We start from the raw sequence: 27735 nt of genomic DNA on the forward strand, positions 1-27735 counted from the left end.
ATGGAGGCGCAGTCGGTGCCCGCGGCGCTGGAGCTGGTGGCCGGCGGCGGGGCGGGCCTCAGCCCCGAGCGGCGGGCGGCTCTGGGCGCTTCGCTGCCGCTGCTGCAGCGCGACTACCGCTTCGAGCGGGTCTGGTTCTGGGGCTGCGTGCAGGGCGTGCGCGGCGCTTACTACATCGCCGAGGGGCTGGGCCCCGACCGCGCCGCGCCCCGCAGCCGCCTCTACAGGTGCGGGGCAGGGACAGGCCCGGGGCCGTGCGGGCCGGGGGAGGGCTGTCCGGCCTTCGGGAGGGAGCCCCGCCGTGCCCTCAGGGGCCTGGCGAAGCTGTTTCGAGCCCTGTTCCCTAACGGGCTCGGCCCTGGGTCGTGCTTGTCGTTGGCAGCTTGAACTGCGTGGACTGGAGCCTCCTGACGCCGGCCAGCAGGGAGATGCTGGCGCTGGCTGAGCAGGTGAAGGGCCGCTTTCAGGGGGACCCTTCTTTTGAGTACAACTTGGCCGAGATGAACGCAGAAGCTGCTGCAAGTCTGATTCAAAGTGGGAAGGAGGTAAATACAGCAAAGCGTTTTCAAACTCTGTTTGCTACATTTGTGTCCCCCACTCTGGACAGGTGGTGGCTTCTCCTCGTTGGTAATGGGCAGCATCAGTGTGTGGTCAGGCAAAAGAGCCACGATTTCCTGTTGGTTAAAGCACGGTGCTTACAATACCAAGGTTGCAGTTTCAATCACTGTATGCTGTTCGCTTGAGAGTTGGATTTGATGATCCTTATGGGTCACTTCCAACTCAGAATATTCCGTAATTCTGTCTGTAATTCCTCGCCGTCATTGCGTAGCAACAGCTTCTTGATTGAACTCTTACTTCAGTTTTTGCTGGAGTTCAACAGACCTCAGAAATAGTAAATATCCCTTATGCTTTATTATGCACAACAGGTACAAATCCTCACTGTGGTTTTTGAACATTTAATAGTAACTGCAGGCAGCATTCTTTATAAATGAATAGACAAGTCATAAGTAGATGAATTGAGAGGGAGAAAATAGATGAAGGGATGGACAGTTAGACCTCTGGTAAGTCTGAACTGTCTGCTCCTAGCCATGTTTTCTGTCCTATCTTAGGAGAGAAATGTCTTTGGATGTCCTCTTAGTGCCATTGGACTCCAAGATGATAAGTCCATTGTGTCACCACAAGTTTATTTTCAGAAATGAAAACAAGGATAGCCCTGGCTTTAAAACTTGCTTGTTTTTTTTTAAAGCCTGTGATGAAGGAGGAGGCCCGGCTCACAGCTACCATAGAGCTGATAGACAGAGCCGTGGGCATCGTCCCCCGCGGGGCCTTCGTGAAGACTCCTCTTGGGACTGTGCATGAAAACAGACACTTCGAAGGTAAATTCTGATCTTCTTTACACTACAGGATCAACTGTACTTTGGTCATAAAACCTGTAAATTAAGATGACTTTCTCTAACTGATGTTTTGATTTCAGTTGTTTGGGGTTTGTTTTTTTTTTTCCCTTGGATAAGATGAAGAGGGAGGAGAGAATCCAGTGCCACTAATGTTCAGGTGTATGATTCAGCTCTGGAAGGTGGGAAAAGAGTCAGTAATAGTTCTGAGTCATTAAACTGAGTCATTTGTCTGTATAAACTGTAGTTTATGGCAGTGTTTAGCAATTGTAGAAGTGGTGAATTGTCCATTTGGGTATAAGACATGACCAAATGGGCACAGAAAGTTGTCCTCAAGTCGTTGCCCACTGGTTACCTGGGACTGCAGTCAGTGTGGTCTGCAGTGCACAGCATCGAGGAGAGCTGACACCTGTTTCTGACAAGCCTTCTGTGGGTCTCCTGCAGAAAGACTGTGATTCTGTCCTAGGCTGTGGGCATTAGAGAAACAATGTTATACTTTTTAGTATAGTGAATGTTCATTCATGTATGTATTGATGTTCACCAATGGCTGTTTGCAGGTCTGTCTTTGGCGGAGGCAAAAAAGTTAAGTTCCTATTTCCATTTCACTGATCCTGTTAACCTGAAGAATAAAACCCTGCTGGAAAAGGCTGACTTGGACCCATCCACTGACTTTCTAGATTCTCTGGAGCATGATATCCCACGAGGTAAAGGTAGCAGAATCAACAGATGCAATGAAAGGGAAGGCAATAGGGAAGTTTGAGTAGCCTTGCAAACACTGAGGGGACTGGTGTGGGTTACTGTAGAGGTGATTAAGAGAAGATTCTGTGAATTTGTAAAGGAACTTTATTGTTTACTAAATATTGTCATTGCTTCCTGTTTTATGCAATTCTAAATGCTTACAGCAGAAAGATGTAAGTGTACCAGGGCTGTCACATCCTCACAACAGGTCTGATCACACTGTGCCTCAGTGCCATATTGCCTCCTGACTTCTGTAAAGCCTGTGACAACTGGTGACCCTATTGGAAGAGATAAATCCACCAGTGATAGAAGGAATTTATGTGGTTTGAAGTATTTCACACCTCTTGTTCCACTCAGTATTTCTCTTCTTTATCTAAATGGGCTCTCATTAACACCAAGCTGATATCTCAGAGAGGCTGGATTGAAATGTTCCTTTGATAAACTGTGTTGGAATACTCTGGTGGCAGGATTATATACCGTGAAAGAAGAAAAAAATACAGGCATTCTGGATTGTATCTTCAGTTTACATCTCTACTGTTCTGCTGGACAACTGCAAATATATTTTAAATCTCTTCCAGGGATCCCTCTGGCAGGATATTTCTCTGAAGAGATGGGAGTGGCTTGTTATTTGTTTCTATCTGGTTTTTTGCTGATTTGCTGCAATTTTTTGGATTGGACCAAGTGTTTTCATGTCTTCTGTCTAAGGAGATTCTAGGGAAACAATTCAAACTTAGATTTGTTATTTTATTCCTGTCCAGGAGTAGTAGGATAGGATACTAGGTGACCTGTGCCAGATGGAATTGAGTGGATGGACAGTGAATTGCTAGTGTTGTATATGGCTCTTCAGATTCTCTCTCCCTCCCTTCCCCTCTCTTCTTAGCCCCCTCTTCTTACTCTTCTTACCCCTCCCAATCTTCCCTTTGGCAAAAAAAAAAACCAAACAAAAAAAACCCACAAAAAACCAAACCAAACCAAACAAAAACAAACAAACAAAAACAAAAACAAAACAAAAACAAACAAACAAAACAAACAAACAAACAAAAAAACTGAGAATGTGAGCTCCTGCCTGAATTCTGAACATTTTTGACAGAGCATAAAACGCTAAAATCTAAACCACTCTTCAACTTACTGGGAGTGTCCTTACGCAGTTATTTTCCAGTGGTGCAGTCTGGAGAAACTGCACATTTTTACATACACTGGCTCATGGAGGTGGCCCTTTTGACTCAAAGCAGAAGTGCAAGAGGGATTAGATAGATAACTAGATATATCTTAAGAAATTTTAGCTGCAGTTTTGTATGGTAGTTTGGGTTTTGCTACTGTTTGCCTTCCCGCTGCTCCCCTCTCTTTTTCCCTCCTGCCCTTGTGGTGGGGAGACACACCATGTGTTAGACATGAAGATGGTTTTGTTAAAGTCTTCAAATCAAAATTGACTTGTAGCTGTATTTTACCTGGTGGCAGATAGAAAGTGGGGCTCAAATGTGCCACCATCATGGTTGTGTTCCTGTGACAGCCTGACATCTGTGTAAGCATGAACCTACCCCCTACCCAGGAGGATGTTGCTGCTAGTGCAGATTTCAGTATCCTTAAAAAAGTTGCCTCTGAATGGCTATCTGAGCTAAAGTGCAGCTGAGTGCTTCTTAATGGAAGAGAAGATTCATCATGGTGCCTGTGCAGCTCTGTCTGCTCTGTCCTGAATTTGGGGATGAGGTGAAGGAGGTGAAGAAGGTGAAGGTGGTAAGACAGAAATTGGTTACAGGATCAGCAAGGTGTGTAGCCTCTCTAATTGCATTCTGTCTCATGCAGATAGGAGCTCTGACATTAAAAAAAGATCAACCCAACCTCCTTTAACAAGCCTTCTGGTTGCCTAAAAGTACTGGTTGCTTGTGAAAATGTGGGGGATAAAAACCAGGACTGACACAGGCTTTCTGCTGATTTTATCAGCATGGCTTTGCCAGAGTCACTCCTGGTTGTGAGATACTCAAACTCTGGTTCTCAGATTACTTTTCTTGAGCTCTGACAGTGCACGTTGGTCCTGACAGAGCAGAAAAAGCAGACAGTACTTTTTCTATTTACTGACATGTTGTTATAGCTCTGGCAAATCCCCTAATTTCGACCCAAAGTTTTTCTTGCCTTTTCTGGTTAGATCCTGTCTTGAACAGTTATTGTCAGAGCAGAAGTAGGAATTCTCAAGTTTATTGCATCTAGAATTGTGACTGAAGCTAGAATTGTCTCTTTTCTCAATAAATACATAAGAAGTGATCTGGGGCTAAGTGACAATGGAGTGAAACTCCCAACTCACATTGGCTAAATTCCCCTAGCATCTTAAAAGACCTAAAGAACAGAAGTGAGACATTAAGGGCTGATTTTAACCTGTCTAAAAGTAACAACTCTGTTCTCTATTAATTGGAAACTTAGCATCTGTGATGACTGTCAAGGGGGTAACTGTCATAAGATATATGGTGTGTCATTATAGGAGAGCAGAGGTGTCTTACAGAATGGAAAGTTGGAGGCAGAGAGAACATTTTATATGACAGCTGAGAGGTGGGAAGAAAGGAAGTTAAAACTGGGTTGAATAAAAGCAACAATGGTAAAAGCAGAGTTTAGTGCAAATTTGGAAAACCTGGAGTTTTGTAAAAAACTGTCTGCCATTCTTATCTTTACCAGTGATATCTGTGGAGTTTGCAGGTTCCAGATTCTGTCTGTGTGCCTATCTATCAGGTTATCTGTGCACTTTAAAACTTCAGAATACGTTGCTGCTGCTCCTTTAATCATTCTGTTTTTTTTTTCTTGGTGTCTCAGCTCCCACAGACAAGTGACTGACTTAGCTTTTTTTAAAAAAAAATGCATTTTTAAAAATTATTCTAGAGAAAAGTGGGAAATGAGAACCTTGTCTCGACAGCATGAACATGGAGGGGTTGTGATACAGATCTTCTGTCACCACAGCATCAGATCATGTAATACTTCATCCTGATCCAAATGGCCAGCTGGCCAGAACGTTGCATGCTGGGATCTGTAGGTTTTGCTGGCCATATGTCTGCATTAAAGATAAGCTTGTTTGCTCTAGTCTAAGCAGACAATCTGCTCAACTTTATGCACAATTACATGTGGCCTTTCAGCTGCTGGCACATCGCCAGCGTTGTCCTTTCTGCTGCATGGAATTTGGAACCCTGGACATAGTATTTCAGGAACTAGGGCTGTGGCAATTTTACATCTGCTTGTAGATAATGGAATGGCAAGGCAAATAGCAATAATTCCTAGCATGCCTACAGCATTTTCACTTGATGACTTAATGTTGTGAAGATATGAAATAATAGACATTTTTCAGGCATTGATAATGATGGGGGAAGCTTGATTTTACTGTGACCCTGGTACCAGATCAGACTATGCCTCATTCTGCAAGGATAAAGAAAGGGGATGAGTGAAAGCCTGAGGTACTATTGTAGAATGGAAAGCTTGGAAGGAAGAGAGACAAGGGATGGAGAATTCAGTTCTTCGGCACTTTGAAACTGCAATTCGGAAAAGCGATAACTTAACTCTGAGGATTCGTTACAAGTTACTGACTCGAATCACTTTGATATGGAGATAAGGGACACCAACAGAACACTGCTAAAAAACTGGTGTAGGTGGGGAGGTATGTCTAGATAGGAAAAGATACGAGTGGAAATAAGATTTATATGAGAAGACTTTCTTCAAAAGTCATGACCCCCAGTCAGTAAATAGCTGCCTTTGGCTGAAAACCTACCACAGTTCACTTGCAGATTGAGAGTAGAAATTAGAATAAAAAAAGACACATAAAAGGAAATGCAGAAGGTTTGGAATGATTAATGATTGATACAAATTGGAATTTATAATGAGTAGAGAATGACAAAGGGAGCCAGAATAACTGGAGTACTCTGTGACAACGGTAAGGCAGATTTTTTAAAACTATACTGAGATGAGAAGAAAACATAGTAAAGGTACTGGAAACTGTCACTAAATGGTGATGGTAAAAAGGCTGATGAGCATGTGGAAGGGCAGAAGAGCTGAATGTTTTTTCTGGTTTTTTTTTAAAGAATATGGACTTGCATCAAGCAAAGACAAAAAAATACTGTTTCAGACAGTTTTCAGGCTGTTTGCTAAGGGAGGGTAGAGTTAAACAACATTTACTGTGGATCAAAAACATTAAAATGGCAAAGTCACATAAGTTACTTCTGAAATCATTATCTCAGGAGACTTGTGGCATAATAATCTTTAATAAATCCCAGCATTGCAGAATTACTCCCCTGAATTTAATCTTCCTTAGCAGTTGTGATTCAGAATTCACATGAATGGGTGTATTTCTGGAAGAGGTCAGAAAGGGACCAGTGCCAATACTGATATTCTTCAACTTACTTATAAATTATCTCAAAGTTAGGGTTGGTGGAGAGACAAATAATGACAAGGGAAGGATGGATACTGAGATGTGGAGAACTGGGCTTACTTAAATAGAGTACATTTTGGTATACTTACCTGCAAAGTCACACGAGGAAAGTAAGGACTGTAAGTTAGACTTTGAGAATTATATTCTAGAAACTGGCTCTGAAAGGAAATCCAGGCACAACCCACTGAACATCAGCTCCCATCAGAGTGATCCTGAGACTTTAAAGGGTAATGATCTGCAGGTACATAAACAAGTAGAAACGGGGGTGATTTTACTTTTGCATATATTGTTAGTGGAATCATAACTGGATTACTGCACGTTGCAAAACTGGAGAGTTGCAGAAAAGAGTTACAAAATGATTCAAGGGCTGGTGAGAGACATAAACAGTTTGATCTGTTTATCTTGAGGAAAAGCCCGTGAGAATGGCTGTATTACACTGTGTAAATATTCAGTGGAGTTTAAGTATTAGGTACTGAAGCTTTATTTATTATAGCAGAGAAAGGCATAACAGGAATCAGCAGCTAAAATGAACAATGAGATACAATTTCTAAGAGTGAAAAGATTACCAGCTAGCAAGGGTAATGGATGAGCCTTTGTCTCGGTATCTTAACATCATGCTGGATGTCTTCCTGGGCATTGTGTTTCAGTCAAATGCAAATACAAGTCGAGAGTCCCAGACATGTGTAAGTGACTTCAGTTTAATGGGCAGTGGTATGTAGGAGTCCAGATTCCTGGTATGCCTGGCCATAAACCTGATGATGGCCATGGAGGCTGATGTTCAGCTTGGACTTCTTCATTGTCAGTGACAGTAACACAAAGGTGACAAAGCGTTCCAAGTGCAAGTCAGCTCATTTCAGCTGGCTTTGCTTTCTGAAATATGGTATGTGAGGGCTCAAAACAGGACAGAGGAGATTCCTGACTTACTGCCATTGTGGGTCTTTATTGCTGGGAGAGAGATTTTATAGCATCAGTCCAAATGGATATGCAGTGGCAGGGTGAATCAGTGAGTCTTGTCTACTTGCCATTTCAAGATGAAGGTAGGGTAGAAGAAGTGCCTAGACAGAAGATCATTCCAGCTGCTTTACCATTTGACTGTGGAGGAAGTGAAAGCCACTTGGATTGTAGCTGTATTTCTTCATGCGAAAGCGCAGTGGTTTTGGAGCACTCGTTATACAGCATTACAGACAAAGGGATTTGTGACCATTTCCTTGGCTGAAAACTTTGAGCACGAGGTTTTCTGTAAGCTTGCTGAACAGTAGCCTCGGTTAGAACACTAACCTCCTGTCATCTGAGGTTCATTAGCACGGTCTTTATCGGTTTAGCAAAAGCTGGTGCCTAATGGGTCCTTGAAGATGAAGGGACTGCATTTCTAAGTGGGAGATAGTTTCTGTGGCTGTTCTCAAGGGCCATTTTGGTAGCCCCATCATGGCTGTCCCAAAAGTCAGGGTGCAGGAAGGAAGAAGGGCAGGAGGCACGACCCTGCTTTATCTCCATACATTAACACAGCTAATTAACTTGCTTTCGATCCCCCTCCCCCCTCCCTCCTCCCTTCAAGGCGATTAATCCCCTATCAGCCTAGGTCTCCAGCCATTTGAAGAGTCTGTGTCTGCAGAGGTATTTACAGCCCCCAGCCAGCCACCAGAGGCAAGGGCCCTTTATCAGGGCTCTAAGACAAATGGCTGCCTATCTCCCTAGCGGCCTTGCAAAATCCAGCGAAGTGCTATGCTGTGCTGGCCACCTACTTTCACCCAGCCTCCCTTCTCCACTAACATTTCACAGATGTGACCTGAGCCCTCCCCTTTCATTGCTTAACAATAAGCAGCACCTCCCCAGCACTGTGAAAGCCGAGAGCAAGAGCACTTTACTCCTTAGCCTGCCAAGAGCCACACGGGGACAAGGCTTTTCAAGCTGTCTCACTGAAATCCAAACTAAAAGACTCATAATAAATGAGAGGGCAGTACTTGATGTTCGCAAGGATAAAAAGAGGTAGCGAAAATGTAGACTGAAATACCTAGCATGGCTCACAGCTATCCTCATTCCTGGTTAGGAGATGTGATCCTTATGCTTGGTGAATGTGTGAAACTGAGCTACAGAATCCCGAGTTACCTGACGTTAATACAAGTAGTTTTGACAAACAAGCTTTAGAATGCAGTGTTAGAGAATGAGAAAACTAGATGAGTGTTCATCAGAACAGTAGGATTTCTGATCTGAAAATCGAACCAAGCAGCTGGTTTAGTGGGTTGTTAGTGAAAGCATTGGTACCTGAATTTCTCTGTTCAAACTGAAGTCGGCCATCCCTAGAAATAATCCCAGGATGACTCTACTTGCTGTCTTCCAGCAGGGTGCACTATGGTGCCAGCATTGTCAGTGCTGAGCACAGAAAAGGAAACCACGGAAAAGTAAAATGAGAAAGAAAATCAACAAGAGCAGCATCAAATCAAGGAAAAGATATGTCCTGAGTTTCCAGACTGTGTGTGGCATACTGGCCTCCTGAACTGTAGGTATAGAGAAGATATGCTCTCCCTTTCAAGCTTAGGCAATTTCTGAAATCATCACTAGGCTTTTCAATGTTTTTCTCAGCATCCTTAGAGATTGCATGCTTGCAAATAGACATACACGATATATAAGCATGTCTTCTACATTCTTCAAAAGTACAGTCCCTCTTAATTTTTGCCAGTGATGCATAGAGGGTCTTAAGGCCATTCCTGCTGTGGCCCAAGAAAGTTGGCAGGGTAGCAAGACAAGATGCTGTCCCTCCTACAAGCTGGGGCCCTGCCAGCTCAGGAGTTCAAGATCAGACTGGAACCTCTCATGTGGCAGCACAGCAGGAGGACTCTGGGGCCAGGCTAGTATTAGAGCTTCTGACTGGGTGATCATGGTGTCTGCTTGGATTACTGGAAAGGAGCCTGTTTTCCTTGGGCTTTGTGTCCATGGATAATAAAGCAATGCATTCACAGCTTTTGGGTCCTAGGTCAATGTCACCTCTGGGTCTTGTTTAGTCAGACCTTGGATCAGTTTATACTGGAAAAGGGCTGCCCATCAACTGAGAGCTCTGGTGGAGTCCTTCACCCTCCAGACTGCTGTAGGGAAAGAATGAGGACAGAAGCAGAGTCTTCGTAGCAACTTTCCTGGGTTGAAAAAGTTTTTATTTAAAGGGTTTTTTTCTCCTCAGTGAAAGAAATCATGACCCACCCTGTCTTCATTTAAGCTCTTGGTTCCTTGGACATAAAAAGAAGATGAACTTTTTGCTAAAATGAAGAGAAATGCTGGTAAAGCCTTACAGAACCGGAAGCTGCAGGTTTATCACCACATCAGTCAGCCTTGGCCTAACTTTTTCTCTAAGGAATGATGAAAAATTACTTGTGGGGGAAATCCTAGGACATTTTGTGTATTATTGAAGTCAGAACGAGGTCATCTCTTGCTAGGAGTGATCTGTTTCTGAAGGGGCTCCAAGGAGTGGCAGCTCCTGCCTGTGCAGTCATCGGCACTGGTGCCAGCCAGTGTATAAAGCTTTGCTTTGCTGTGTGCTGCCCATTTGGACACAGAGCTTTTGAAAGGAGGAAGCCAATCAGCATTATCTTGTTATATCTTGTTTTTATTTATACACTATCTTGTTATATCTTGGTTTTATTTGTACACAAATATCATACGGATTTAAATTCTGCATGCTGAAGGGGTATGTGGCAGTGTGTAAAGGGAAAAGGACAAGGGACAGTTCATCTTTGGGTGTATTTGTACAGTAGTTATGCTGTATGTGATAGCCTATCAGAAATAGCTAGGCTATCACAGGCATTAAAACATGTTCAGCCTTTTAGTGTTCACAATTAGCACTGCACTGTGTTGTGTGGAAATGCTCAGTGTGACAGTATTCTCAGAAACTGGTAAACTCTTCGGGTAATTTGGTCCAGAATTCGTATCTAGTTTAGTACAAAAACATCAACAGTTTATAATCCTTGCCATCTGTTCCTCATCCCAAGCCCTTTTAACTAGCCTTGCTAATTTGATGATGAGGTAAGGACTACAACTGGGGAACTGACAGGGCTTGTGGCCTTGCCCCTCCTGGAGGAGAGCAAACTGGATGTGCTCTAAGCATTTGGTGGGTTTTGAATCCCAGCATCGACTCCTTTGTGTTTTCTCAGAATTCAGAGATCAATGTGAGGTTCTTTGCCCCTAATCCAGCCCCTGTTCATCATTATCACCTCCTCAAAGTAGCCAGTGCTTTGTTACCAGGAGAGGAAAAATCTTACAAGGTGGCCATAATCTCCTCTGAGAGTCAGACAGATATTCTCCCGTGGGTAAGAAAGTGACAGTGACCAAAAGCTCTAGGGGAAGCAGGCTAGAACAAAGCTGCCCATTGCATCCTTTCATCAAACTGTTAATCTTTCTTTCAAAGACATCACATTTGTTTGGTGACAAAAGCCCCAAAGAAGCTGAATTGAGCCTGAAATCCTGTAGCAAGATTTAGAGGAAGCGTCTTTCATTCAGAGCAGGGAGGGGCGAGAGACTCCTTTTTCTTCCTACCAACCAATGGGCTCAGAGAAACCCACGAAGGTGACGGATTAATGCAGGGGCTCCCCAGGTAGATGCTACGTGACTCCTGGCACGCTCCAAAAACGTTTCCACAGCGACCAGCTGAACAAGAAATATGGAGTGTGATGAGATCCAGCATAACCTTGTGCTTTGGAAGGAGGTGATTTGCCACTCTGAGAGATTTCTAAATTTGATATAGAAAACCCAAGATTCAGTGATATGTATTGTAGTTGTCAGAATACAAACAGCATGGATTTTAATCAGTTTTTCCTACTCCTTATAAGTTTTGATTGCATATAGTTTTGCTGTTTCCTCTAGTGCACAATCCTATTCCAAGTCTTTATTCTAATGTTTTCTGCACAGTCTGCATCTTTCTCTTAATTACAATCTTTTTTTTGTTTTGTTTTGTTTTATCAGGTGGATTTAGGACTAAAGGGCAAACTAACAGGGCTGTAAGGGAGGCTCTAATTTGATTCAGTGCTAGCTTTTTCAGTCTTTCCCATCCTCTGGTGCTCATTTATATCTGTGTATTGTCCCTTCTTTTGTGTTGGCATCGCCGGCTGTGCAGTCAGATTCCAGCTGGAAAAATAATGTTATTTCTGTCTAGTATATTTTTCAGCCAGATTGTTTCCCCAACCTGACTCACTAAGCAGTAAATAAACACTTTTGTGGTCTCTGTGATGGTAGAATGATGAGGGTGGGGATGAGAGTTTAAGGGCAGAGTCTGCTTCAGTTGTATTAAGCAGCACTATTGTTGGATGTCTAAGTAAGGCCTGAATTTCATTTTTACTTGGAGGTACCTGAATACTGTGTATCTGGGACAGCACTGCAATCCCTGAGTCTTCCTTGTCAGTAGGAAACAGGGTCTTTGTGTGTAAATAGAAGGCCTGGCCCTGTTGAAATAATTTCTACTGCAGAGGCCTTCCCAGTGGGAGAGGATAATGGAGAGGAAAAGCCTCTAAAGTATGACCATTTTACTTTGGGGTTTGGGCATGGTGGTATTTGTGTGTCAAGGACATGGCAGGCATTAGGACCATGCAGGAGCTGCCTGGCAGTGTCTGACTGTAAGCTGTGCTTTCTTGGCTCTGGAGGCTTTTAAAAATAGTACTGAACCTGCAACCAGTCTGTGTTTTTATTTAATTATTATTAAATAGTTATATGGGGAATTGGAAATATTGACAGCAGTGTTAACATATGGGGTGCAGGTGGTGTGTCAAGCAAATGGAAGAGATTTAGTTTGCAGCCAGTAAGTGGCACGAAGGAGTTTGGGCCCCACACAGGACTGTTTGGATGTATCCTTATGGCTGGTAGGCTGTGTGTGAAACGTCCGTGTGGCACAATTTATTGAGAGCCAAAGCACAGTGACCTTTCCTTACAGCTGCTCTGCTTTGCAATTTGTCTTTGTTCCCTACAGACAACAAATTAGAAGTAGGAAGCTTTTCCCAGAGTCGGATTTTCTGTTGGAGGGAAATGGAAGCTAAATCCCACTGGTGTAGTGAGGCTTTGTCAGCTCTAAGTGCTTGGGGTCATGCAGCCAAGCAGCGGCTGCTTTTGCAGAGGGAAATGGTTATGTTGCCCCTCTCTGGGTGTTAATATTTGTCCTGTAACTCCATACTTGACTCTCACTGAGGACTAACTGCAGCAATAGATGTTGTAACCTGCTCTTGTGGCAGCATAATGTGTTAATGCTAAGTGCAACCATGCTGTGGCTGCTTTTCCCTTGAGACATTTTCTCCTTTGAAGAGGAATTGATAATGTCACTTTTATGACCCTCTGTGAGCTTTTGCAACATGGAGCCTCTCTGTCAGGCTGTCTAGCTCTTAAAGCTGTTTCTTCTCAAGGTTGCACTGAAATGAGGCATTGCTGAATCACCTCCAAAGCAGCAGTGTTATGAGAGGTCATACTGCAAGTGGACCAGTTACAGCAGGAAAGTTCTTCTGCAAACGGCCCTCTTAAAAGGGTTTTGTTTAAAAGCTCATGTCTCACGCACCCTATTGCTTCTGTGGATTACATGATTCAGCCCAAAGCTGAGGCAGACATGGGGGATGAGACAGGGATTTCTATTGGCGACTGGAAGGAAGAAGAAGCTGAGAAGGAGGTTGACTTTTGAAATTCAGCCCTGGTGTTCTGGCAGCTGTTGAAGGGCCATAAAAAAGGCAGTGGTTTAACACTGGGTGAGTATCAGGATCTTCAAAGCACTTTCTTGTTTGAGAAAGATGTAAGGAACTCCTCAGAATTCCTGCCTGTGTTTGGAGGGGTGGAGGCTGCAGCTTGATCCAAAGAGGGAATAGGAAGCTCCAGATCTTCATCCAGAGGATACTTTTCCCATGCTCTTTCCTCCCACACAGCAGCTCCCTCCCTTCCCTTCTGGAGCAGCAACAGGCAACAGTTTCAGCACAGACAGTGCTTGGCTTTTTTAAGTTTGCTGGGTGCAGCTTAGATATTAACTTGCTCTTTTAAGAAATGTATTTTGAACTTTGGGAACCTCCCCAGAGAAGTGTTACTGGTAGGAATCTCTCATGTGAGAGCAATGACCACCAGTTCCCTGCACCACAGCAAGCTTTACATGATGAGTGAAGCTAACTCTGCTGCCTGATTCAGAGACAGCACACACTGAGATGAAAGTTAAAATCAGTATTTAAGTCTAGGAAATCCAACATTAACTTACTGTCTCCTAGTTTCTAGTTGTATTCCCTCCAATGCAAATAATAATATTTTTAAATCTCTTTTTCTTGACAACTTTTATCTAGGAATCTTGGTGTACCTTACAGACTGATGCTTTCAGCTTCCCAGTCTCTCAGTAAGAGACATATTGTCTGACACAGGGACTGCCATAGAATATTCTCAGACAGTGATGGAAAGGATTTGGACCCATTTCTGTATTTTTATAGTAATAGAGACCTGAAGCTATCTATGCAATGGTTTTACCCCAACATCCATCTGTAATATCACAGAAGTTCAAAAAACAAAAGAGAGAAAAAGAAAAAAAGGATGAAAGTAGCATTTAATTTTCATAGTTCTCATTCCTTTTTATATTGCATTATTAAATGCATTTCTAAGACTTTCTCTTAAGGAAGAAAAGGTGGCATATTCATTTTAAGCTATTATTGCATACTGTTCATTAGTTACTGTTTAAAGTACTTCTAGAGGGATTTACAACATCAGTATTTTAAACTCCTACAGGAAAGGTGGCCCTTCCCAAAAAAAAGCATCTTGTTTGAATATTGTGAGATTTGAACGGTGATAGAAGAGAACACAACTCTCCTGTATCTTTCCGAGAGAACAACTTTCTCACAAGTTCAAATTTTGTTTTATGCACCATTTCCTCAAATACTGCTGATGTGGTGAGGTATGGGGGAAAAAAAAGTAATGAGATAATGGGTTCTAATTTTTTTTCCCTTTATGAAAAAGTCCAAAAAACCCAGAGAGGTTCCAGAACTTTAATGTAGTCTCTTCTTAAAAGATACACCAGCATTGTGTATCAAATGCAGTTTCTGAATGGATTTTGTGTGTTGCAAAAGTCCAGTCTGGAAAAGTATATTGAAAAAAATCACCTTTGATGATTAGGTTAGAAAAATGTCTCTAGTGATCCAGTTAGCAGAAGGTGGAAGGTGGCACTGCTGCTACTCTTTTGCTCTGCAGAATAAAGAGCAGCTCTTTGATTAATCATCATTCTGGCTGAAAACAGGATGTCAGTGAAAATGACACTACAGTTCCAGACAGCTTCTTGTAATTTTTTCCTGTTCTCAACCTATGTTGTGCCGGTCCAGATGGGATTGCCCTTACGTAACCTGCTTGTTTTTGTTCAGGCCCTCATTTCACAGGAAGGCTTATGCAGCATCAGCAAAACCTTACTGTTCATATTTGTGTAGAACTACATGCAGAATGAAGGGCCAGAGAAGAGCTGCAATGTATAACAATAATAATTAATATTCCCCAAAGGTCTTACATTTATGAAATGACAAATCAAGCCCTTTGAGAGCTGGCAGCTTGGAGAGAAGATAGGGAGATATAGAAACTGCACACAGCCTTCAGAGATGCAGCGTGAAAGTGAATGGAGTCATCTTCAATTATATCTGCCCATTTCTGCCAGGTGTGAAGGTGCATGGGAAGTTCTTTTGATCAGCAGAGTTAAGTGCTGATGAATACTCTGCTGAGATTGATAAGCCTGTGAGTCACTGGGTAAATGTTCTGAGGAGATCATGGACCCATGTACTCTATTGCCCCAGAGCACAGATAGGGGGATTTAATTATGTTGAACTTGGTTTAATCTACTTCCTCTGAATTTATCCAACAAAAAGATGTCTAAATCTAGATATAGTTCCTAAGAGCATTAAATACCCTGTTTTCCCTCTTACCTTTCCCAGTTGTCATGCTCCAGGCATTTCTTTTTGTTCTCTGTAAACGGTTTGGGGCAGAGGGTTCATCTGTGTAGGTGAACATATATAAACAAGCTATCACATGTACTCAGGTTGTTAGATGCTTCCAGTATGTTGGGAGGCATTAACAAATTATACAATCCCTAAAGGTTTTCACCACCCAGCAAGGCAAGTCCTATTCTTGACAGACTTACTTCTCAGAGGACTGGTCCTAAATCAAAGACAATGAGAGTTCCTCATTGCATTATCTTTTTGTCAGAGAAACTTTTCAAGAAGTTTACAGTGTGTCACCATCCCCTTCCCCACAAACCAGTGTGTAAAGCTGCACCAAGTACCACCAGTATTTGGAGGAAAGACTTGTAGATCTTTTCTACAAATTCAAGCTGAAGAACCATGTGCTGGGAGCAGTCATTTAAAGGAGAAATTGAGAGTTACTTGTCACTATTACATTCAGATCTATTTGCCTGCTACTTGTTGATCAACACTCCTATGCACGGTCATGCTACTGTCACTAGCAAATGATGAGAACTTTTAGACACAAAGTTCAAGAATCTGAAAGCTTGTTGTTTGACAGCAAATGGCTGTAGTGCTTCAGTCACTGGATGATCTGCCTTGTAGTGAAGTGTTCCTCATCTGGGTTTCCATGCGATCCAAGTGGTGAAATTTCTTAAGAACACGCAGATCCCCTCAGTCAGGATTTGTAATCCCAGGGGCTGAATCATAATAGGTGTTTTTACTCCAGATACAAAAAAGATCCAGTCCAGTTTGTGTTTGTATGAGTGGCACTGGAGAGGCTGGATGGGAGATTGGGGTTGCCTTGTATGTGAATCCACTGCTTGTGAAGATACTAGCTCATATTGTACCTAGGACTTGTGTAAAGAATGTCACAGTGCAAGGAAGGTGAAAAGATGGCACACACCTGTATTGACCATTTGATATTAAGTAGTGCTCTGCTTTACTGCAACCCCAGTTGTTTTAGTGAAAATGTGGAGGAGAGTGAGTCAGAAGTAAGTTCTCCAAAGCAGGAATCTCCTGAAAAAGACTGTGAATGTCTGTTTTGTACTTCTGTCCAGCAGCTCGAGTCAGTCTATCAGAAAGGAGGTAGGTATTCTTGCTGATGTAAGTTCCACATTTGCACATGACTGAAGAGGGTACTTTGAAAGGTAACGGATCAGAAATGACACAAGACTTGCATATTATAGTATAACAAATATGTAGAATTTGTTACTGAAGGAGACAGAGGAAACAGTGGTGTCCAACAAGCTTTTGAGAAGTACAGAAATACAAACTTAAGAATTAGGCAACAGCACACAGGTGAGCAGCACAACTTAGAACACCTGGTTTTACAGCATTTTGAATTGTATTGTTCCTTTTTGATTCTGCAGCCACCCCATAAATGTTTCCCCTCAACTACCCTCCTTCCCACAGCTAGTGTAGTTTGCCATGAACTGCACATGAGACAATATCTACTGCGAGGGATCAGGCAGGAGCCCAAGGCAGCACAAACACGGATTGCCCATCTGGCTGCTGCCTCGTGGCTGCCAGGCAGGCCTGAGAGCCTGTGCTTCCTTGCAGCTGCTGGCAGACCAAAGCTCCAGGAGATGCAGTCAGCCCTTGGGCCACATCCCAGAGAGACCTGCTGTAGGAACCTGGGGTGTTAAAGCCCTTCAGCCCTTTGTTGGATGTGACTAAAATTGGCCAAGAGTCACAAGTGAGTGGAGCAGGAGGACAGGCAGCTGACAGCAATCACAGAAGCCCTTCCCCAGACTAACCGTGACATGAGTAAGCATGAATCATAGCATAAATTGATGAGCCTAAAATTAATGAGCCTAAAATTATCTACAAAGATGAATACTGCCTAAATGGCCCAACACGTTATGTGCTTTCTGCTTATTCTGGAATTGGCAGATTTTGGCTTTGGGTACAGATAGGCTGACTGCTTGACTCTAGGCCAGTGGAAGCCTGTCAGTTCCAACCACATTTTTTAAATTTGGGCCTGCTTCTTTTTTTTTTTTTTTTTTTCTTCGATGGAGATTCAGCAGGAAACTTCTTCCCTACATTGTAGCCTCTAGGCATTACTGAGTTGGTGCTGAAGCTGGTATTTTCTTCTCCTGGCAGCTCCTTGCCCTCCGGCACTGAATCCAAGCTGATGCTTCAGCCCCCTCCCTCTGGCACAATTCCCAAGCTGTCATGTCAGATGCAAAATAAATACTCAGAGGCTCTGAGCTCCTTGCATCCAGAAGAAACTGCATTTTCACACTGGCTCTGAACCTATTCTGTAGAGCCAAAACAAAATTAATGTGGAAACTAATCCCTTTGCCCCTACCACGCACATCCTCTTCAACAGTGGAGCCAAGAAAGACTGAAGAGAATTAACCTTTTCCATAAATTTCTCAGATAGGAAATACCCTACATTTCATTTTCTCATTTTTTTCCAGTTGCTGCATCAGAGAAACCAGTCTTCCTTGAAGGAGGAAAGCACCTTCTTCCTCTTCCCACTACTAATGCTAGAAGTTTATTTTAAGGACAAATTTCATACCTAGGCAGGATTGCTGTAGCTCATCTTGGCTCTCTGTAGCTATTAGCTACACCAAGTAGGTGGCAGAGCTTGTTGGAGTAACTGCTGCCCACTCACAAACAGTCAAGAATAGCTGCAGCCTCTCCTGGGGATCAGCTGTGCCAGTCTGGAGCTCGTGGGTCCCTTCCTGTGACGCATATGACATTACCACCATGGCATGGGAATATGCTACTATGTGAACCCAGACAGACATCTGGAAACGAGGGCAGCCTGCAGTGCTGAACTGATAAAAGGAAATCAGGGCATCGAGGTTTATGTTCTCTCTGACTTCCCTCTTTTCAGCTCTCACAAACTCCACTGCAGCCTTGTGCCCTGTTAACTGGTCAGGCAGAACCCATGGCAGCCCTTCTCTCAGCTTAGGATAACTTGCTGCAGGAACACTGCCTCTTTCTCTTTTCCAGTGATTCACTTGCACATCTTCTCACACAGGCTCGTGGAGTATCCAGCTGGAGAAGGCAGGCACTGTGGTGGTGCTGCGGAGCCTGCTGTGGCTGGGACTGACATTCTACCATGTCCCAATGACCAAGCAGTTCGGCTACGTCTACTTTGGCACTGGTGAGAAGAATCTTGATCTGCCCTTCATGCTGTGACTCTTCTGTCTGAGAGAGGGACTCAAGAACTAGAAAAGGTTTCGATTTTTATTCTTAGGAAATTTTGTTATCTGTTTGTTCTAATAAAAATGTGTAACCTCTGCACTTTGAGCAGGATTCTTTTGTGCCTGGACATTGGCCCTGATTTTTTTCCTAGGACTTCATTGTATGTAATCCTCCCTCAACTCCAGCTTGAATTCAGAGAATCACCAAACATTCTGAGTTGGAAGGGACCCACAAGGCTCATCGAATCCAGCTCTTAAGTGAATGGCCCATATGGGGATTGAACACAACCTTGGCGTTATTAGCACCAAGTTCTCCCTGTAATGTGTCACTGTGGATCCTTTGGATAGTAACAAATGGCATTTTTCTTCCCTGACAGGCATGCTCTAGGTCAGAAATCAAACCTAGGCCATCTGTCTGATTACAAAAGCATCTTGCTTACACAAGAACTAATTTGGAAACATGAATGAATGCCTGCTGTCACCTATGAATGATATAAAAGCAGAGGGAGTCAGGGTAGAAAGCTGATGAATACCGTAAGAGATCGAAACTCTGAAAGGCATATTGAAGAGAGTATTTTGCTTTTCAGATGTTTTCACCAAAATTAGAGGTGTCTTTCCAGCTCATGTCCCTAAACTATAGGAAAAAAAATAGCTGTGGGCATCACCTGGTCTTGAACAATGTGCTTATTTAGGTTAATCTCAAGACAATGGTTTAATCCAGTGACTTCTCCATTAGCAAAGCTCCCTGAGCAGAGCTACCTGGGCTAGAAGACAGAGTAACTTCTGTATGTATGAGAATAAAGAAAAATATTTTCCTTTCTGCAGGGCTGTAGCTTTCAAAGCTTTCTAAAACAGAGACAGCCAGAGATTTTATCTCAGTATGGTTAATGAAGTCTTGGCTCTGTCTCCCAAAGCAAAAGGTCTTAGCCAGCTCAAGGGGCTGAATCTAGGGCTTTCATTTCACAAAATAAGAGTAAAAAGAACTATTTAAATCTAATTTGATTTCCTGGATAATACAGGTTTATCCTTACCTTTTGTCCATGCTATGGTATTAGCAGATGATTCTGATAAAAACAATACAAGGTTAAGTGATTTAGTAGGACATAAAAATTCTGTATTGATTTGTAGCCCCCAGATAAATACCAAAGAAATGGAGCCAAAACATGGTCAGTAATGACCATGATAAATTTAATAAGCCTTTCATACCAGGCCCATAATTAGCACTGGTCAGTAGGTGGAAGATCTGTATGTGTACTACACAGGGAGAGAAATGGTGCCAGCTTTTAGTTACAGGATGGATAATCAGTTCCAAACTATCCCAGGAAGAAATCATATCACTGGCATGGAAGATTATGAACAATTTATTTGCCGGGGCAAAAATAAACCAGTCCAGGTCATCAAGGATGTCAACACAGTGTTGATTCAGGAGTGAAGCACAAGCCAGGAATTCTTAAGGGGACATGTAAGACACACACCTATTTGCCACTGCCACAGGTGTTCTGCTGCAAATGATGGATAATACAGATGATAATAATAAAAAAATTAATTTCAGTAGTCATTAAAATTTCCTGTTGCTGCTAAAAAAACACACTGCTGTAGAGATTTTTCTTCCATCTGTCTCACAGGTACAAAAGCACAAATGAGGCAAATCTGAAACACACGTTAATGGGGAAACACCACTCACTGCAGGGAAAAGAAGGAAACATCCTTTCCCAAACCCATTTGTGGAAAATAAAGAAACAAAAGCCTTCAGATCCTTTCTGCCTTTGAGGTAGAAGTCTTTGCCCGTTGCTTTCGTCAAATCATCCTGCATGCTGAACTTTGCTTTGATGGCTCTTGTATTCTCCTAGAGGAAGATATCACAGCTGGACACAATATAGAGTACTAAGGACAATTTTTGAATAAGAAAATTGGATGTATTGACAAACTTGAAAAAAAAACCCAGCAGAACATGTGGAAAACATGTGCTTATTGAGTATGCCAGTTCTGGCCACTAGTGGTTGAAACAGAGAGGCTTTTGTGTATATTTGACATTATCCTTCAGCAAAGGGTGTCCGACTGGAAAGGGCTTTTTGCACCACTTAGGGCCCCTCTTCCAAATGGGTTTTGCAGATTTGATGGGCCAGCGGGTCAGGTACCTGTCAAAACAACACAAACACATTTCAGTTTGAGACTAAGAAAATGTTCCAGCTGAAGCAGAAGCAAAGCACTATAGCCTTTGCCTCCCTAACATGCCTCCTTATAAAAGGAATAAACATGAGCAGAGCTCCCTCAATTCAGAAGGGACCACTGGAAAGGAGATTTTGTTTGTTTTGGAATTTCTAAGCTCATCTCTCTACTGAACCCACTGGCACCTGCTTGACTTCCAGTTTCACAAAACAAATCAGGTGTAGTTTCCAGGCTGCTGGCAAGCTGTCCACCTGCAGCTAAACTGGAGTGCCAAATCCCTTCATTGCAACTAAGTCCAAGACTGAATGCATCCAGCCTCTAGGGGAAATGTTATTTCAACAGCTGGTCTCAATACGGTAAACTAATTACAAAGGCTAAATTCTGTGAGAAAGCTTCTAAAAACGAATAGATTTACTTTGGGGGGATAATTAGTTATTACTTCTGCATGGAATGGGTTTCTGGCCTAGTTTTATATTTTTATATGTCCAAATTTGCTCTAGTGTTCTCTGTACAACACTACTGCAGCTTGCTAGTGCAGGAAGTCAGCACCTACAGTGTAAGAGGTATTAAAAAGGAATTATCATTGCAACTACAAATCTCTGTGAAGAGCAGTGTCTGGCAAATATCCTCTGCTTTTCACCATTTGAAGTTTTAGACTTGGCTTTACAAACAGGCAGGGGATTTCAGATCCAGAATCAGTTACTGGAAACCTTACCCTGTGGCTGGGTGGCCTGGAGTTTTGTTAGGCTTTAAATCTTTTGCTACCAGTAGAGAGGGGAATAGAGGTCCTTAGAGAAAGAGGAGTCTTTTCAGACAATAAAGATCCAAAGTAAAACCTTAGCATAATCTGCACAAACAATGCTCCAACAAATTAGAATTTGGAACAGACTGATAAACTTTGTCCAGCAATGTTTGCATGCCTCTGTTGAGTAATCCCATGGTCTTAATGTAACCTCAATCACTCATCCTCCCCACACAACGCTTCCTTACCTTTTATTTGCATCGTGCAAATTTGAGATATTAAGAACTTTGGACAGAGACCATGTAATACATTTGTTTGAAGGCATTTGGCACATTCCTGAGAACTACAAAGAAAGCCTGGATGCCAGGCAGCTACGGACTGCATAACAGCAGCCCATTTAGCACTTTTCTTCCTCAATACTCCCTAACAGCACAAACTGAAAAATGAATCACATGTGGAGCTTTCCGCCTCTGAAATCAAGCCACTTTCAAAATGCTTTGCTTTAAGGAGTTTATGGCAGTTAAAACACCTAGAAGCAACAGCAGGAGGGGTCTGGGTGACAACATATAGCAAGATCCAGCCACTTGTTCTCCTACACGTGCATTAAACTCATCCCTTCCGACCTGTGGTACTATGCTAGTGCATTAGTGGAATCCCTTATATAACAGCATTGGGACAGGAAGTAGGAGAGACTTTTCTGTCTCTAGTTTCACATGCAAGGGGAGTTCAGAGAGACCAAACACAGGTCCCAAGTTTAGAATCTGGCAAAGGACCATGGCAATGCAGCGCCTTTGGGAGAAGCTGTAGGGGTATTGATGGGCACAGGGGCTAGGTCATCCTTTTCGTATTTCCCTTGTTGCAAGGGGGGTGCCATAGCAAAAATTTTGGTATTGCAAGACTGCACTTACAGAAAAGGAGGGAAAAAAATTCCCAAATTGTTTTAATGCATCCATGTGCCAAGTGCAATTCTAGTCACGTGTCCACACGATTACGGGAAAGTGTTCCTGTGATAATAAATGATCTCACTGGGATAGAAGTGAATGTGTGAATGTGAGATACACATCAATGCTGTATGCAGGTTTAGACAGACAGTGGCTTTTTAAGAAATCCCTCTGTTTCTGTGTGGGGGCTGGAAGTGCACACCCCAATTCTGCATAGGAAGGAGGATTTAGTAATGGCCTGATTTTAAAGCTTTTGTTATTTCTCTTTTGAGCAGGTCTAATCCAGCCCTCTGGTCCAGGCTTTTGGCTTCCTTTGGGGACTGCAGGCTGGGGCTTTTCATTGTTAGCTGAAACAGACATTTGGACGCTTTCCCTTCCTGGAGCACATTTGCTTTTAGGGCTTTTAATACTTGCTTTGTCCCAAACTCAAACTTGTCCTATTTTGTTTGCAGCCTCTTTTTTTTTTTTTTTTTTTTTTACCTTGATTCAGCAGTGCAAAAGCCTGATGCCTGGGAGCAGTCAGTCTACAAAGTTCCTTCTCCTCTTTGACTAACTCCATTTCCTACTGATTTCACAGATCTGGGGTTTTTTTTCTGTGAGTAAAAACAATCCACAAAACTCACATAGGAGAGCTTCAAAGCCTAGCTCATGGGACTTTCCTGCAAACTCTGCCATCCATGTCCATGTAAGGTAGGGTACACCTTTTTCTAGCCAAGTCTCTCTAATTTTCATTGTATCTAATAAGGTTTGTCCTGAGGAGTTTTTATAATCACCTACAAACACACACTGGCAGTGTCTGAATTTTCTCAAGTAGCTGAAGGTTGTCAAGACAAACCCTTCAGGTGGATGCCAAATGCTGCTGGTCTGCAGTGTCATAACCTGTCACCTCAGTGTCCACAGCTCCCACTCTGGGCAAAGGGGGACAGAACTGCCAGTCCTGGGAACTGTGACTCATCTTGGGGCTCTGCTTGCTCCCTTGAGTATGGCAGGGTCCTGAGCAAGAACAAGAATTCCTAGACTCCAAGTGCAGAAATGAGTAGTTTGGATAAAGTGTGATAGGAACCCTGATGGGATTTCCCTGATGGGAAAAAGCAAGATATGAGCAGGATGCAAACAACTATGGTTAGTTCACCTGCAGTCATTTTAATAGCCTAAAATCTCTGTAGCATGCAGAAGTCTGTTTTCATGGATTCTATTCAGTTGGCATGCCTTCCCACTTGGAGGCTACCACTTAATATCAAGGAATAGGCACAAGGCTTCCATGGGTAAGGGAAATGGGAAAACCACAATCCTGTACAGAGCTCAAGCAAAGGCCACGTTGGTACAGTTCAAGTCTGAACTTCTGAACTCTCACTGAATTTTTTCAATATGGCTTTTGTTTGGATTAAGAGCAGAAGGCAGAGGGCTACAGACTGCAGGAAGCACTCGATCAAAGTGCTGGCGAGACTGCCTCTTCCCTGCCACATCCCTTCCCATGACACCTCCTGGCTCTGCTCACCTGCAACTGCTCTGGCTCTTTGCTTTTCAATACTCACACTCTGCACAACACCAGTTCCCATGCAGATGAGAGGAACCACATGCTGCTGAAGTGAAATGCTGATAGGAAGGAAACCAGATTCTGCTCCCAGGGACAAGAGGTGTCCACAGAGCCTGAGAACTTTGTAATTCAGAAGGAATTTGTAGGAGCCTGCCTCTTGCTTAACATAGAGCAACTCCTCCGTTCAGGTGATGGAGGAGGGATTGACATGGATACTATCTGTGCCAAGTTATGCTCTTCCAGTAGGAAGCTGGAAATGGAGTGGCAGCAGAGCACTCAGAAACAAGTACTTCATAATCTTACAGGACCTCTTGCTGACAGACCCCAGAGTCAGGGAACCTGTGGTATCCCCTAGTCCTTTTGGATAGGAAACAACTTCGCAGTGTTGTGTTTCAACCAATACTTCAGACCTGCCAGAAGAACATGAGTGCTATATTCATATTAAAAGAGCATCTAGATGCTGGCGTGAATTCAGAGACTCTTCTGGATAGACTGTTAGTCCACATTTTCCATGCAAAAACCTCCACGCTGAAAAGAAAACTGCTGAGCTATTCAGGTTTCCATTACTGAAAGGAAGAAGTTTGACCTACAGCTGAGCTTGACGGTTTCCCAAATGGTTGTAGTGTGTGGTGGCCTGCACACATGACTCTGGAGTATAGGAACTGGAGACTGGAGACTCTGGAGTCTGTCACCCTACACAGTGCTGGTGAAATCTCTTAGAACTTCTTCAGCCTCACAGGCTAGTGAAAATATTTTGTTGCTGCAGCACTTAACTGGAACATGCCAGGCTGGAGCATGAAAAAATGCAGAAATAACAGCAGGAAGTTTTGAAAGGGAGAACACAGGCTGAGGATGAGGGAACAATCCTTGGCTGTAAGACAAATTTGCTTGTGGAATGATCCCCTGGAAAGAGTGAAAACCCCAGACTGGGCCAAACATGAGGAAAATGAACTGTAGGGAGTAATTCTGCACTGACAAGGTAAACTTCATTTGTTTTCAATGTCCAACTTCTGCAGGCAAATGATATGTAAAAGAAGGTGAGGAGACTCAAGAGTTCATGGATGATGTGGGTTACTCCCATGGCTGCTTCTTCAAAAGAACCGTATCTAGTAAAGCAGTTAAGTGGTAACATTCAGGAGCTATCACTGTCAAAAATGAATCAGACAGAAAGCAAAAAGGCAAAGAACTGAAGTCCAAGAAATGAGAAATATCATGGCAAGTCTCACCTGGACAGTGTCCCAACTGCAGGGTATAGAAGAGAGAGATGTGGAATGTTTCCCAGTTGAATTCTGACCACAAGGTGTTCTTATACATCTCCTACCAACCTCAGGACCACAAAGCTTAGCATTTCATTTCCATGTTCTGCCTTCTTCTGCAGTTCCCAATCTCCTCTCCTGCGTTACATCACGTCATGGATGAATATTCCATACTATGCTAGACAATGACCAAGCATGAGGCAGGATCTGCAGATCTGATGTTCTCAAAGCATTCTGCTCTTCTTGAATTCCAGTAGTGGAAACAGGATAAGGAGATGGAGTGGGTAGAGGAAGGCCAGCTGCCAAATAACCCAGTGCAAAGCAGGGAAGACCTTATCTCTTTGCAGAGAAATCCGGGGCACGTAGAAGGGAATGTCCAAAGTTCGTACAATTGAGATAGTACAACTAGTTCAGAAAACAGAGCAGGAATTCTGCTTTTTGGAAAACATAATTGAATAAACACCAGAAGAGCACCTTCTTGAGAGTCAGAGGGGTTCAGCATGATAAATCCACACTTCACAACATTAAATCAGTGGCATGTCAGCACCCTTGACCCTTGTTAAAACAAGGCAGTTTGCTGATAGTTCCATATGGTGGCATGATACCTTTTAATCCCAGCTAGGTGCTAGACAGTGCATGCCAGACTCTTTGGATTTGAAGCAGGCTCACTTTAATCAGGGTGACAGTGACATGGGCCAAACATTCTGCCCAAGACAGCCACAACTGCAGTAAAAATATAGCTGAGGAACAGCTTTTTTTTTTTTTTTTAGTGCTTTCAAAAGTATACATTAATGCAGCTCCTCAGTCCTTTATATACTTTCTTAGTACCTTTGCCCAGGAGCCATAGAGTTCCTCCCACGTAGCTGATGTGTTGTAGTGGTCACACCTGTACATTGTCTAAGGGACACATCACTTTTTCATCAGGCCCATTTGTCCCTCTTTCAGAAACAAATGAAGCTGCTCCCCAAAATATTGACACAGCCTTGCAAGAAGCCTGGCCACAGGGAGCACCAGCCAGAACTTTGCCAGACAGGAAAAAAGTGAAAAGGATTGCTCATCCAAATGAAGTAATCTGCCAGACTTCAGCCAGGCCAGGGTTGCTGCTCTGAGTCCACATGCAGTAATTCAATGCTCAGGTCTGTATCATGGCAGAGGCACTGGGCTCAAACTTCCAGTTCACACTGAAGTGATGAATCTCCTTCAGTCTCAGATGGTGTGAGTGGAATAGTTCCTAAGGCTATCTTAGGCTCTCATCCTGTCATTCTAGCAGCTGATGGTGCAGTATGTCAAGAGCTCTACCATGAGCAAAACATTCTTCAGCTCAATATAAGATGGCAGGCAGTTCCCAGACACTAGAAATTCCCACAGGAGTGTGTGAGGTAACATCTGGAGTAGACAGTGACTTCTCAGAAGCCATTCCTTTACAAAAATAAAAACTTTCTCTATTCAGAGTAAAGAGACAGACAGCAGATTGCTTACATTCCCTGTGTTTTTGTCTGGGAAAAGCTTTAACAAGGAGCCCAAGCATACTATGAGGCATCTCAGTTTCTCCCTGTTGTCATTCCCAGGGCTATAGCAGCAGTGCAGAAAGGCACTGCTACCTCTCATCTAAGCAGAGTGGTAAAGATGGCTAGAACAGCCAATACAGTGATCTCAAAAAGAGATGAAGCTCGAAGATTTGGGAAATACATCACTTAACTGTGTAATGCACTGCCTGCTGTAATAGGCTCTCGTTAGATCCTGTTGATCCCTTCTTGAACTGGCACTTAAAAATCCAGTAGACATAAACACAATGAAGGGACAAGCTAAGTCAGGTGAATAGCCCTGATATTACACATTTAGAGGATGACCCAGACATGTTCTGATGGCACTGAACAAGGCAGCTTGTTCCACTCCAAAGTTTAAGCCCACTTTTGCCCCTTTTCTCCCCTGTCAGCTCACTTGCATTTGGCAGCACCGCAGGTTGAGTGCTTCCGAAATTACCGCAGACTTACAGGAAGCTTTGGAAACAAGTACAGAGGCAAAAACAAGGTAAGCCTGGACAAGTCATTTATGTGGGAAACTTCTGATAAGAGCTCTGGCTTCATTCCCAAAATAAGTACCAGCTAAATGACTTCAGTCATTCAGTATGTGGGTGCACTTCAGGCTAGAGGAAGGAAGCAATTTGTTACTCCTGCCTTATGCCATGCCAGCTACTGCTCCAGAGAGCAATGAGGGAAGTTCAGGTGTGGGTTCACAGAGTCAAAACTCATACAGAATGGCCAAGATTTTGCAAGGCTCCAACACACAAGAGCTTTCCCCTTCCAGCAGGCTGAGAAGACAGTATCATGAGGGACCAGGAGAACACTCCTGAAGGACTCCTGCACTTTATCTTAGCTCTTGCAACTCATTTGTGTAGTGTCAGCCCCACCAAGAAAACTTTCAATCCCATTTCTTGATCCTATTCTCTGTTCTCCACCCAAAGTCTACCTACTTCAATG

General features: G+C 43.1%; 2 protein-coding genes across 2 annotated transcripts in view; one reads left to right on the forward strand and one right to left on the reverse strand.

The window, feature by feature from the left end:
* Positions 1-20512, forward strand: RSPH9 (radial spoke head component 9; the record flags this gene model as incomplete). The annotated part of the gene is made up of 5 exons (XM_083857085.1): positions 1-227; positions 383-545; positions 1247-1376; positions 1949-2095; positions 18445-20512. 5 exons carry the CDS (start codon positions 1-3, stop codon positions 18603-18605), a joined length of 828 nt encoding a protein of 275 aa, XP_083713211.1. The 3' UTR covers positions 18606-20512.
* Positions 19954-27735, reverse strand: part of MRPS18A (mitochondrial ribosomal protein S18A) — a 22540-nt gene continuing 14758 nt past the window's right edge. Inside the window, exon 6 of the mRNA XM_083857086.1 lies at positions 19954-20748. Coding sequence (XP_083713212.1) covers positions 20604-20748 — 145 coding nt within the window. The 3' untranslated portion in view covers positions 19954-20603. The remainder of the gene's footprint in view (positions 20749-27735) is intronic.

The sequence above is a fragment of the Zosterops lateralis genome (genome assembly GCF_965231275.1).
Source record: "Zosterops lateralis genome assembly, chromosome: 3".
NCBI classification, from domain to species: Eukaryota; Metazoa; Chordata; class Aves; order Passeriformes; family Zosteropidae; genus Zosterops; species Zosterops lateralis.